The sequence below is a fragment of the Pteropus medius genome, unplaced genomic scaffold (genome assembly GCF_902729225.1).
Source record: "Pteropus medius unplaced genomic scaffold, Ma_sr-lr_union100, whole genome shotgun sequence".
Lineage (NCBI taxonomy): Eukaryota > Metazoa > Chordata > Mammalia > Chiroptera > Pteropodidae > Pteropus > Pteropus medius.
Genome location: NW_024344240.1, coordinates 20,034,069 through 20,047,149, shown reverse-complemented (window position 1 = coordinate 20,047,149; position 13,081 = coordinate 20,034,069). Strand labels below are relative to the sequence as shown.

General features: G+C 46.8%; 1 protein-coding gene across 2 annotated transcripts in view; it reads right to left on the bottom strand.

Moving 5' to 3' along the window:
- PLXNC1 (plexin C1) overlaps positions 1-12,705 on the bottom strand; it is a 139,278-nt gene extending 126,573 nt beyond the window's left edge. For both annotated transcript variants that reach the window (XM_039869055.1, XM_039869056.1), the window contains exon 1: positions 11,245-12,705. In XM_039869055.1, the coding sequence (XP_039724989.1) occupies positions 11,245-12,690 (1,446 nt within the window). In that variant the 5' untranslated portion in view covers positions 12,691-12,705. The remainder of the gene's footprint in view (positions 1-11,244) is intronic.
- Positions 12,706-13,081: the final 376 nt, after the last annotated feature.

The following is a 13,081-nucleotide window of genomic DNA, read 5'->3' as shown; positions in this document are numbered from 1 at the left end:
CAATACCCACAGTGGCTTTCTTTTAGAATCTTGAACATGTTTCTGCCTCAGAGCCTTTGCACATGCTACTCTTTCTAGTTTCTTCCTCCTCCCTCTTCACTCTCTTGTAGGTTTGGTCTTTTTAATTTTTCAGGTTCCAAGTTCAATGGCACTTCCTCATGGACACATGACTATAGAGCTTCCCATTCCTACCCCAGTTATTATTCTGAATCATAGCACCTTATTGTTTCCTATGAAATACTTATAATTACTGTTTTAAAAATTTTATTTATTGTCAGTTTCTGAACAGACTCAGCTCCACCATAGTTTATCTTATTCTACACTTTGAAGCAGACCATACACCTCAGCATCTGGCATGTAATTGGTTGTCAATAAACATTTATTGAATGAATGAATAAATACATGGATCAATGTTTGAATGGTTTCAGTCAATATCTCAACAGGCAACCATGGCACATTGCTGAGTAAGCCTAAATATTACAGAGTTCTTCAACTGAGTCAAAATTTGCCCATTGTAAACCCTGGGCCTTAATTCTACCTTGGAAAGCAATACTAAACTACATGATAGTATCTTGGCCTTCTCTAAATTTCATATCCATGGTTCCTTGATAGCTTATAAGAGACAGTTTCTGGGGCTTTTGCCATCTCAGCCACAGATTCAGTGTACTTAAAATGTGGCTCCGAGAAGTAAACAAAGTACTTTAGGTGTTATCTGATTAAAAAAATAGGACTTTTCCTTCTCATGATCAGAATAGTATAAATTATGAACGTGCCTCTTATTGAGTTAACTCTTTAAAATAAAAATAGCATAATAGTAGCATGGAAGAATAGAAAGAACAAGAGAATTTGAGTAAAAAATAATGTGGGTGGGTTCAAGTTCAAGCTCTATTTCTTATGAGCTATGAGTCTGGCAGTCATATAACCTTTCGGAGGTTTCTTCACCCACCCATCATTTATGGAGCACTTGCTCATGGCCAAGTCTTGATCAGTAATACAAATGGGAATAAACCCCCTATTGTCGAAATAAACCAATCAAATAAGTTTCGAAACAAAACGCAACATTTTACGTTTCATGTCCTTGGTTTCAAAAACACTTGGTAACTGAAATGAACATTTGGAGGGGGAGTTCCACTGACATCCACAGTTCATGGGTAGAATTCGGGGAATCCATGAAATTGGATGAGAAAAAAAACCTTTATTTTAGCAAACTGTAACTGAAATTTGGAAGTACCTTCAATTATGAATGTAGGGCACAGTGGTATTAACTGAACCTGTGACTTTGTCACCAGAAGAAATCAGATATTTTCATATCATTTGATTATCGACTCAGATATCTCAAAATACTATTTATGCTTCTCTTTACTGTGAAATTATGGTAGTTATTGCTCCTAGATCTTGTTATTTAATGTGTTAAAATATACTACTAGCTCTCAAATGGAAATAGTTTGACATATAATTGGTTCATTTTACAATTGTTTTTATTTTATGCACTTAAAATCATTTTCCTGAGAAGGGGTCTACGGGCTTTGCCAGAGGTCCACAGCATGAGGGCTCCATGGGGTGAGGAACCCCTGGTTTAAGGGGCATGCAGGCACTGCTACACACAGGGCGCTGGCATGTATTTGGTGACACCTACAACTACCGGCTAACCTGGGCTATCTACCCCGTTCTGTTGCCTCAGAGAAACCAGGGTTGGCACTTGGAATCTAATTTTAAACCCCAGTCACTGATGGAGAAAGAGGCCTCAGGAGGATGTCAATGAGCACTGACTAGAGACAGCTGGTGTTAAGAGAACATGCTTCTCAAGAAGACTCTGTCCAGACCAGGCTGGGGGGAAGGATGTGGGGGAATGACCGGGAATGCAGCCTCGAAGGTGAGAGTCACAAGGAGATTCCCCTTCCTTGGCCTTTTTGCTTGCTATAAACATAGCTCCAGTGTCTTGGAAACTCTTATCCCACGTGCTATAATCTTCTCCACTAGACGAGGTGCAGCTTCTTCCTAGTTTGACAAACATTTATTGAGGGCCCACTGTGTGTTTATTACACAGCCTTACGGATGCCTGGGAAACGAAGATGAGACAGACCCCGCTACTCCCCTCAAGTCACATCCACCACAAACAGCATTGCACTGAGACCAGCACATCCTGTCCCGTGTGGGAGGCAGTTTGCAAAGTTACAGAGCAAATCCCTAATTCCTAACTTCATTGCCAAGTGCCTGCTTAGTGGCAATTCCTGGGTGTCCCAAAGGCATCTAAAAATCAACACAAACTTTAAAAATGAAAAAATTTGTCTTCTAATTGGTCATGAACACCTCTCAATTCTACATCTTAAAAAGCTATTTCATCAATCTCATCTCTCAACCCTCACTGCTACCATCTCAGTTTGGGTCTTCAGCATCCCTCAGTTGGATTATTGCAATCCGTGGCATCCAAATGTGTCACCACCACTCCGGAACAAGGTGACATTATTTTCTGCCTGGACTACTTCAAGAGCTTCCTATAGGTTTCACTGCTTCCACTGGGGTCAATCTCTCATCCATTACCCACAGAGCAGCCATTATTTGGGAATTCAAATCTAATCATTTCATTTCCCTTCTTCAAGCTCTTCTGTGCTGAGAAAAAATAAAATAAAATCTCCTTCCCGCAGCCTGCAAGGCCTACAGGATCGAGCTGCTGCTCCTTCTCCAACCTCCTCCCCTCCCCACCTCCCTCAACTCAACCACACTAACCTTTTGTTCTTCGAACTGACCAAATTGTCCTTCCTTTCAGCCTTTACACTTCTTCTCTCGTCTGCTCACTTCCCAGCTCTCCATGGCGACGACCATAACTACCCACTCTCATCTTCCTGGTGTGAACTCAACCTCCATAAAGGAAACCTTCCCCAACACCTGTTTAGTTCCTTCATAGCCCCAATCTCAGTCTATGCCTCAGTTTCCTCATCTGTAAAATGGAAGCAATATTATTTACCTCATAGGTTGTGGTGAAAATTAAATGAGTGAATATTGATAAAGTACCCACTGAGAACACTGGGTACACAGCAAGCTCTCACTATCACTTTAACATAAAAATAACTTCTTTATTTGCCACATGTTTATTGTCTACTCTATTTACCACTGATAGAAATATTTTCACACAGTGCTTGGCACAGTGGTCATCCTTCTAGTCAATCATTTTGCCTGCAATCTTGCCTCATCCATTCTATCTTCCGAGTAGTCTTTCTAGAACACAATCAGATCATGTCGGCTTATAGCCCTGCTGTTCAGCTCCATCAGCCATAGCCATGGGTTTCACACCCTGCTCAGAAGTCCTGGCAGTTCCTTTGAGATGACTCACAGACAGGCAATGGGTGGGGTTGGGGCAAGTCACAGGGTTCTAGGAACCTCCCAACCCCTTGCTTCATCCCAGCTCCGTGGCAACGGTCTCACTCAGAGCAGCAAGTCAATGATGATTTGATAATCTTTTTCTCGTATCTAGCTTTTGGTTAAGATGTATTTTAAAGGCTATGTTTGGAAAGTCTGAAAACCACTGACCATCAGGATAAAATCCAGCCATCTTTGCCTGTCTCATTAAGCCCTTTGCCATCTGGACCTGCACACTCATTTCTGGACACTCCCCAGCCAGGGTGAGCTACCTGTGGTTCACAAGCTTTTGCAACTTCCTGCTTGTGCACAAGCTGTTACTCTCTCTAGAACTTTCCTTCCTTGCCTCCTCCACTTAGCTTGAAGACACAGCTTCAGCATCACCTCTCTGAAACTTCCCAGATCCACCCCCAGGCTGAGTTTAATGCTCCTTCTTGGGGCTACCAGTATTTTTTGTTTTTGTTTTACTTACAATGTCTTACTGCATTGTAAAGGTTTGTTTTACTTTCTTTCCACAACATCAGGGGTTGACAAAATACCACCTGTGGTCAAAATTTGGCCTGCCTGTTTTTTGAGTGGCCCACCATGAGGTAAGAATGTTAGATTTTAAGTGGTTGGAAAAAATCGAAATAGAATATTTCATGACGAGTGAAAATCATATGAAATTTGAATTTCAGGGTCCATAAAGTTTTATTGGAACATCACCCTGCTTGTGCATTTGTATTGTATTGTCCATTGTTGCTCCCACACTGTAGTGGCAGAGTCATTTTAGGCAGAGTCTAAAATAGCGATGATCTGACCTTTACAGAAAAAGTTGCTGACCTCTGCATGACCAGCCCTGGCCCAGGCGGTGGCGTAAGGGTGTTTGGAGTCAAAACCTCTCTCATACCTTCTCCAAAGAGAACACTGTGTTTAACTATTGAGTAGACAAATTGATATGAAAATCAACGATGGAAACTGTGAAATAAGGGTCACAATCTTGTGACAGTATAAAAAAAAATTTAAATAATTTTTAGAAATTACAAAACTATTAATGTAAAAATACTTGGTTTTGAGACAGTAAAAAAATTAGCTTTTTCATCAAGATAGAAAATTAATTTAAGAAAAACTATGAACACGTTTTTTAAAAAAAACTTACCACTACCCTGTTTCCACAAACAGGTTAGACCAATGATGCCTACAAATTGTCCCCCAGCAGATTTTGGGATTTCTCAGAGCAGGCCTTCATCAGTTATGTGCCACCACATGTTCAAGGAAGGCAGAGGCCATCGAGAAGCTTGAACGGAGATAGAGATGCCACCATGCTATTGTAGTCAACATGGTGCAGCTCTTCCATCATTCCATCCTACGGGAATCTGCCCACTGCATCTACTGGGGCCATCACAAGTTTGACCCATTTCTGATTGGACCAAGGGTCAGTATCTGGTCCAAGGACAACAAATGCCTCCTGTGAAGGAGAGGTCTAATGGTGTGAGAGCAAAATCTCTTTCTTGGTAATTTGAACTAAATAATATAGAAAGTTGTCAGTGGGTAGCCAAAGCAGAAAGTTAAATGCTATTGACAGGTAGAGTGGGAACGAGGCTGACTGTGGCATTTTCAGGTGGAAGTGTTGAGGGGCAGACATTTGAGGAAGCTGAGGCCATCTGGTAGGACTGAGAGAAGCAGCCATGCTAGGTCATGTTGACTGGGAAATTTTAGAATGAGCATCCATCACTTGCTGCTCTTGAGCTCCTTCAAAGCTGCCTTGAGTCCAGAACCTGCTTCCAATTCCATCACAAGGAGCCCCGTCCTGTTACTATTGGAATACATGATGGTGATGATAGAAAATACATACATATCATATACTATGGATTGAGTAGTGTTCATCCTAGACATATTAACTCATTAACCCAGGTAATAATCCTATGAAGCAAACAGGATGTCTTTCTATAAATGAAGAAACCGAAGCACAGAAATGTTAAACAATTTGCCCAAAGTCACACAATTGGTAAGTGGCAGCTTTGGTCCCAGCTGACCCGGCTCCCAAGTCTGTGCATTTAACCACAGTACAGTACTGGCTCCTATCCCTAGATCTCTATGTAATTCCGCATGCTTCTGTCCACTAAATCTCCATCCCCATATTTAGCTTGTTTAAGTAGATATTTTTTTCATGCAACCAACTGTTCCTGACTTAGAAATTGGTGTTTGGATTGATGCTATAAAGGATAGACCCTCGAAGAGAATGTCAGTGTGTGGAACTGGTTCTGGAGTACAGAAGAATGGAAGACTCTGAAAGTATCCCCCACATCCTGGAAGGAAATGCAAATACACTGTTGTGTGCAAGAATAGGAATTAATTAAACCATGACCCACAGGTTCTAGAGACTCAGACTACAAACTCAAAAACTGAAGGGTTTTAGAAAGTTTTCTAGGTATTCTCTTTGAGCAGTTAGAAGAGAATAAGAAAAATAATGTAATGCGATGAACTAGTTACTTTACATGGCCCTAAGTTAAACTGCAATAAAAAATAAAAAATAAAATTTAAAAAAGGGACAAGTTCTTATCCCAGGTGCTTCAGCTGGAATACAAAAAAAAAAAAAAATTACATTTCCTTACAGCAGTGGTTCCATAACCTGAGTATATATTAGAAACACCAGGACGGCTGTTAAAACATAGATTTCCAGTCCCACCTCCACACTCTGAGTCTCTGATTTAGTAATTCTGATGTGAAGCCCCAGAATTTGCATTTCTAACAAGTTCCCAGGTGATGCTGATGATGCTAGTCCAGAGACCGCACTCTTAGAACCGCTGACGTACAGCATAAAGCCCTTTCCTCTCATTGCTGAAAGGCATGATCACGTATATTATGAAATTATACCATACGAATTCCAACCATGTTGGGTTTCTATGGTTAAAGGTAACTCCCAGATTGGCAAGACGAGAGGCTTGGCCATTCCAATGAACGGGGACTTCTGGGAAGCGCCAGGGAGTGCAAGATGCCAGATAGCCTAGGGCTAGGAAAAAGGAGGCCCTAACACATCAGACATTAAGAAAACACAATGGTTAAGGGAGGATGAGGGGGCCAGACTCAGCAAAGTGTTGCCGCTACCTACGGAAATTTCCCACATGGCCCTCCAAGACCCTTCATTTATTAATTCAATAAATAGTTCTCGAGTCCCAACTACACACCAGATACTATGCTAGGTACCCTGGCTTCAACAGAGAACAAAATGTTACAAGGTTCCTGACCTTCTGGGGATTCCATTTTAATTGTGGCTGCTATTAAAGACAAGAGTAACCCAGATTTTAGGCCGAGATATCTGGATTTACTTTGACTAGGCTGTGTCTAAGAACGAAAACTGGGTGCAGTCCCTCTAGGCCCTGTAGGTCTCTCTGAGGTCATTTATAAACCTGAATATGAAGAATGATAACAATATGTGAAAGTTGACAGCTTAGGAACAATAACCCTCCCAGAGTCTGAACTTCAGGCAGTCAATATGCAGACCAGAAACTCAGTTCAAAGTCAAGGATTCTGTGTTCTATCCTAAGTCTCATGTCTGCAAACAGCTAATCTTATCAGAGCAGTTGCAAAGGCCTAGGTTGCTCCACACAGGATAGCACTGACACCAAAACCCAGCTTCCATGGTGCTTGACTGTTCATGGCGGTGGTTAAAAGCTCAGGTCTTTGAGCCGGACCACCCAGGTTCTAAATCCACTGCCATTTACCAGGTGTAGAAACTATTAAAGCTCTCCGGGACTCAATTTTTTCACCTACAAAATAATAACTACAGTCCTTGCTTCATTGGCTGTCTATGAGAATCAACCAAAAATAAGGCACTCAAAGTGCTTAACACAAAGCCTGGCCATAATAGCTATCTAGTACAGTGTGGCTATGATTGCTTTTTCCCTCTAAGTGAGTGTTGGGCTTTTAAAATCCACCCTTGCGTATCAGATGTATATATGAGGGTAAAAGTCACCATCTAGCCTATAGATTTCAAAATAGCTAGACAGGATCATAACAGGAATTAAAGGAGGAATAAACAGGACAGGAAGGCTGTGGATTTTGAGGTCAAGAAAGCTGCATTGCCGAGTGGCCCTGGGACATCACTTCTGCTCACAGTAGCTGGAAGTGTCTTGGGCTACTGTCTGCTGGAGAGCATGTGAATGTTCTGTGGTTGTCTGCGTGACAGCTAAATTATGTCAGGCTTTGGAATTATGTGAGTGTAGAAGAAGGGGGTGTATCTGCCCGCAAGGGGTGGAACGAACTAGAAGAGTCAGTCCTATTGGCCAAGAGGATAAGAAAACGTCTACAGAAGGAATGGCCATCATATTGACGCCATAAGCAACCCCAAGACCCAGCTACGTCAGCCAAACAAATCTGGAACAATCAAACTTCAAAACTCAGGTACACTTTCTGTGAGTAGCAAGAGTTCAGAGAGGGAGGAAGTTAAATTAATTAACTTATACATAACTTAAACATTCATTTTTTATATTAACCCAAGCACACAGACATGTTATGAAATGGAACGAAAGAAAAAAACACCACGTGAAGTTTTAAAACACACTTCGAGGGGCATCCCCCAATCTCAGCCCTACTTCCTAGAGAAGGTTGGTTGCTGCCTTTTTAATTAGGGGACTTTCAAGGAAAAGTTTGAGAAGCACCAGAGTGATGGAAAAAATACACAAGTAGTGAATGTAAGGCCTGGGTTTAAGCTGACACCTGCTTTGTTATTCTGAGCTTCCTCATCAGGGAAATGGGAATGCTCCTCATAGGCTCAACCTCAGACTTGATAAGGGGGCTCAAAAGAAATAATATACGGTGAAGTGCTGTTCAAATGTTTCTTAGGATTATTAGATTATTGTTATAGGACTATTATTATTTATTAAGGTATACAGAAACTGACTGCCTTGGCACATTCATAGGATGAAGCTAACTTGCTAAATTTGTTTTGAAAGGAGATTCAAAGTTGGTGGCAAGGCAGAAAAAGTAAGAGCCCAGTATGTAAAAGGCTGAGTAGTACATACTCATTGCACAAGCATCCCACAAATTAATCCTCGGCAAGAGAAGATGAAGGGAAAGAGAATCAGCAACATGAGATGAGAACCAAGAAACGAGAAAATGTAACCCAGTCGCTCCTGTCACTTTGCTGCCTGTGGTTGACTGAAGATGGAAAATAAGAGAAAGACATCTAGTAGGAGAGGGAGAAGGCAAGCAAATCCAGCCGCTTGTGCCTTGCTGCCTGTGGCTTACTGTTCAAATTACTGTGTCTGCTCTGAAGGAATCGCTGTTGGAATCTATTGAGGTCCCCTCTGGAGTGTTTCAAGTCTATCTCCTGTTTCAGGCACCTATAATTCAGCATGCCTTTTCCAAAACACATTCAAAACCTGAAAATAAAATGCAGAACAAGTGCCAAATGACATCATTGTTCTGAGTGACAACTGAGGGCACACTGATCCCATGACCCCGTTAAATGGGATTGTACCTACTACTGTCCTTTCAGTGGCAAAATAGGTGTATCCAGCTCAGAGCGTTGCTTACACTAGCAGGCATCAAATAAATATTTGTTAAACCAAGTATCTTATCTGTCTAGTTAATAGGTTAGAAAATTGTCAGCTTTTCATCAAAACTACTACTTTTTTTTCATTCAAACCCCTCTTGAAATTCAATTCCATTAAGGCTTTTTTTAATGCATACTAGCAGCAAGGAATTTACTTAAACGAGGAGAAAAAAAGAAAAAGCAAAACTCCAAGCTCCCACCTGTGTAGCCATGACATGCTATTGTTTGAACCAGAGTATATTATTTAACTTGGATGACAAGCTCAGGGGGTAGAGACCCTGTCTTTCAGAACACACAGCTCTGAGCACACTGGGAGTTCTCAATGAATAACAGCAGCAAGAAATGCCATGGAGGGACCTCTTTTAATTATTTCTTTTTCCAATTCCAGATTTTTGGCAGCATGTGTTTATCCCTTGCATGATTTCCGAGGGGCAGCTCCCTCCCAGAAGCTCCCGTGAAGATGATAAACAGCTTTCCGACTGCCCCTTCCCCTCCTCATCCCCGCACAAGTAGGAACACCTGATCGAGCCAAGACGTGGCTTCTGAGTGCACACAGGATGCCTGCTGGGTTTGGAAAGGAACTCAGTCCTCCAGGACCCAATGCGTAGAGAGAGGCAGTCAAGAGAAATGTTTTGGCTCCATACATCTACACAGCTGTCAGATGGCAAAGCTTGGACTTCCAGTGTTATTACCTGCTGTGGGCCTCTGAGCTGTCTTGTCATTAACCCCAGAGACCAAGTATGCCTAAAGCTTGACACAAAGTAATATTTGAAGGTATTTTCAAGTCTTTCAACAGAGAAGTAGAAAGAGATGATTTCTGCCAAACTTGAACTATTAGAGTATAAAGATCTAATATAGACAAATATTCCATATTAAATTACATTTGCATAGCAAGATGAAGTCATTTCGGGCGCATTGCGTGTCATTTATGCTTTAAAAAGAATTGTGCCAGCAACTAAATGAAGGCATTGTGTGTGTGTCCCAGCAAACGACTGATTGGTAAGGAGGAAGACGCAAATGACCATTCTAAGGAGCCTTGAAAAGAACCTCAGTTTTTTTCTCTCTGAATAATACAGTTAATATTTGGTAAGATGGGCTTTGCAGAGAAAGGAGTGGGTGGGGGTGGGGTGGGACTGTCTTTCTATACACATATTAATATATCTTAGAGCCAATGTTCCCCTATATGCTTATACAACACTTGTACCAACACAACACATTTTCCAAGTGGAGACTTCTCCCCTTCCTCTCTGACGCATTTTATACCAAAACAATGGCAACACCTGTAGCCGTTAATTTCTGCTCTTTGATTTCTGTCCAGTTATAAAGGAGGCTCTCAGCAGGCTCCCCTCTCAGGAGCCATATGTGGAGTTGATGTGCCAGCAGTCTTGGAAGGAAAACGGCCTCCGAGAAGTGCACAATGGCTCCATAATCCTCATCAACTGGACCCTCTTGAACCACAGCTTTATTTTCCAGTCAAAGAAATGTCAATCTCAAGAGCCAAGCTGTGGCTTGAGAATCCAAGGGAAACCTGTGCTGTTTGCTTGGTTGGGTACGACACAAGGGTGGTGCCTCTGAGTCCTACGATTTAGGCAACCTGGAGCCCAAAAACTGCCTATAGCACCCCCAACACTTTCTCTTGCTCTCCCGCTACCCCACCTCGCCCAGGGCGAGGCTTTTTCCCACAAAGCCACTTCTGCCGTCCCCGCCTCTCCCCCTAGCTGGAGACCACAGCACACCCTCAGTGGAGCCACAGCCCCGCCCCCTTGTCCTGGGTCCCGCTGAGGGTTCTGTTCCACCAAACATGAGCCTGTTTTCCAGTCTAGCTCTGCCCCACGTTCAGCAGGCTACCAACTCTTCAGACCACATGTGTGGCCGAGGCAGGGGGTCACAAGGCCTGGGGTGTGGCAACAAGTCCTTTAGGTTCAATGGCTTCTCTGCCAAGGGCACTGTGTTTGGTAACCATGTTGAGGAAAGGGGTCAAGCCACATGCCTGCTAAGACCACACACCTGGGGAAGCGATTAGAGAAGGGAGGTAGGTGGGGCTGCGTGGGGAGGCTCAGTCCCAAAACAAACGTCCACGTTTGGACAGAAAATAATGGCACTGGGATGCAGTCATTAGAGTTTTGAGCCTAACTCCTACCCTCTCCACCTCCCTTTTGACACTCCCCTATGGGGACCTCTAGCGCTGCATTAGTCCCCCGAGGCCTCAGACGCCTTGTGAGAACGGCCGTCGGACCGCCACCGGGCTGTGTGAATCCCAGACCTGATAAACGTTAACCCGGTCTCCCTCCCGCTCTGCGGCGGCTCCCCAACGGGAGCGCTCCTGGCAGCGTCCCGGGGACAAGACTTACGCAGTTGTGCTCCGTCGGCTCAAAGTCCCATTTGCAGCTCTTGGCGCGCGCCTGGATCTCACTCATCCTGAAGAGGCAGAGTGCCGTGGTGGCCGGGGAGCGCCCCTCTTGGCCCTCCTCGGTGGCCGCGCTGAACACGCCTGCCCAGACGTCCAGGGCCTCCACCAGACTGGAGGAGAGGAGCAGGTGGCGGCCGTGGCCACAGTCGAGGGTCGCCTGGCCCTGGAACTGCACCACGGTGCTCTGGGCGATGCGCGCCATGCTGGGCAGGCCGGTGGCGACGCCACTCGTGTAGTTGTAGCGATAGTAGGGGAAGTAGACGCTGCCGTTCCAGAGAAAGGCGTCCACGAAGTGCAGGCTGCCCGCACTCTCGCTTAGCTTGAGGCGGGCCAGCTCCTTCGTGGCTAGGAGGCGCCCCTCCGTGTCCTTGATCGCAATGGCCGTGTCGCGGTCGGACGCCGCGGGGTTGCAGCGGCTCGCCGTCTCGGACTCAGGCAGCACGTACGTGGCAGCCACTGCCAGGTACCAGCGGTTGCCCGCGCGGTACACCACGCCGGCCGTCGAGCCCTGCGGGTGACAAGACACTACCTCGGTGCCGTTGCGCAGGGAGCTGAGGCTCAGGTTGCCCAAGGGCCGCACCTCGCAGGTGCCCCGGTCGAAGGTCCAGCCGGTGAGCAGCAGCCCCCCGAGGCCGGCCGCCCCCTCGCGGTAGGGCAGCAGCAGCTTGCTGAAGCTGCTCCCCGGCCGGGGCCGCGCGGGGGGCGCCAGCGAGACGGGCTCCGTGCAGTTGCCCGCTTGGTCCCGGTACAGGCGCGAGAGCCTGTGCTCCAGGCTGTAGTCCAGCTGGTCCAGGCAGCTGCCGCTCGCAACGAACACGCCGTCCGCCCGGCTCGCCGCGATGGCTCCGATGGCTTGCTCTGAGCGCCACACGGGTTCGTCCGCGCCCTGGCCGGGCGCCGCCAGCGCCAACATATAGGCGAGCAAGGGCAGCGGCGCGGCGGGGCGCGGGGGGCGCGGCGGTGCCTTCCTCCGGGAGACCTCCATGGGGCTGGGGGGGTCGCCCCCGGGCAGGGCGCGCGGCGGCGACGGCGGCTCAGGCGCGCGGCGACGGAGACGCGGGCGGCGGCGGCTCCTGCGCGCGCTCGGGCTCCTGCGGCCGCCCCATCCCCGTGGCTCGCCTGGGAAGGAGAGCGGGGAGGGCGGCGCGCGGCGGGCTCGCTCCGGCAGCCTGTGCAGCGGCGGCTGTAAGCCCTGCGCGCTCCGGTGCCGCTTCCTCCTCGCCCTTCTTCTCCGGAGAGTTCCTCTGTGCAGCGCTGGCGCTCGCGGGGTGGCGCGGAGGGGAGGGAGGGGGAGTGAGGCAGGCGGGGAGGGCTGGAGAGGTTGGGTGTGCTTGTGCGTTTCACTTTCCCATTGTGAAAGTGGGATGCAACTAGCCCCCTTCCTCATCCTCTTCCTCCTCCGCCCTCCGCCTCCTGTCCGCCCGCCCTCCCTCCACGCCCATCTCCTCTCCCTTGATTCGGTGAGATAGGGAGGAGGGAGGTCTCGTAATTTGGGTTACAGTGTAGGTGGCCTCTTTCATCTATTCAAAACAAAGCTGAGCCGCCTGCCGCTGCCGCCACGGCCGCCACCATCGCCCCTTGGCTCGCTCCGAGCTCCCGGGGCGCGCTAACACTGCACAGAGCAGGCTCCCGCACGCGTCGGCCCTCGGGGCTGCTCCAACGCTCGGGTTTTGTTTACGAGAGCAGCTGGGGCGGGGAGCGGGGGCAAGGGTGTGGGGATACGCGAGGCATTGGGAGCGTGGACCCCGGGCGCCAAGAGGTTGCAGCTGAGGCCAGGG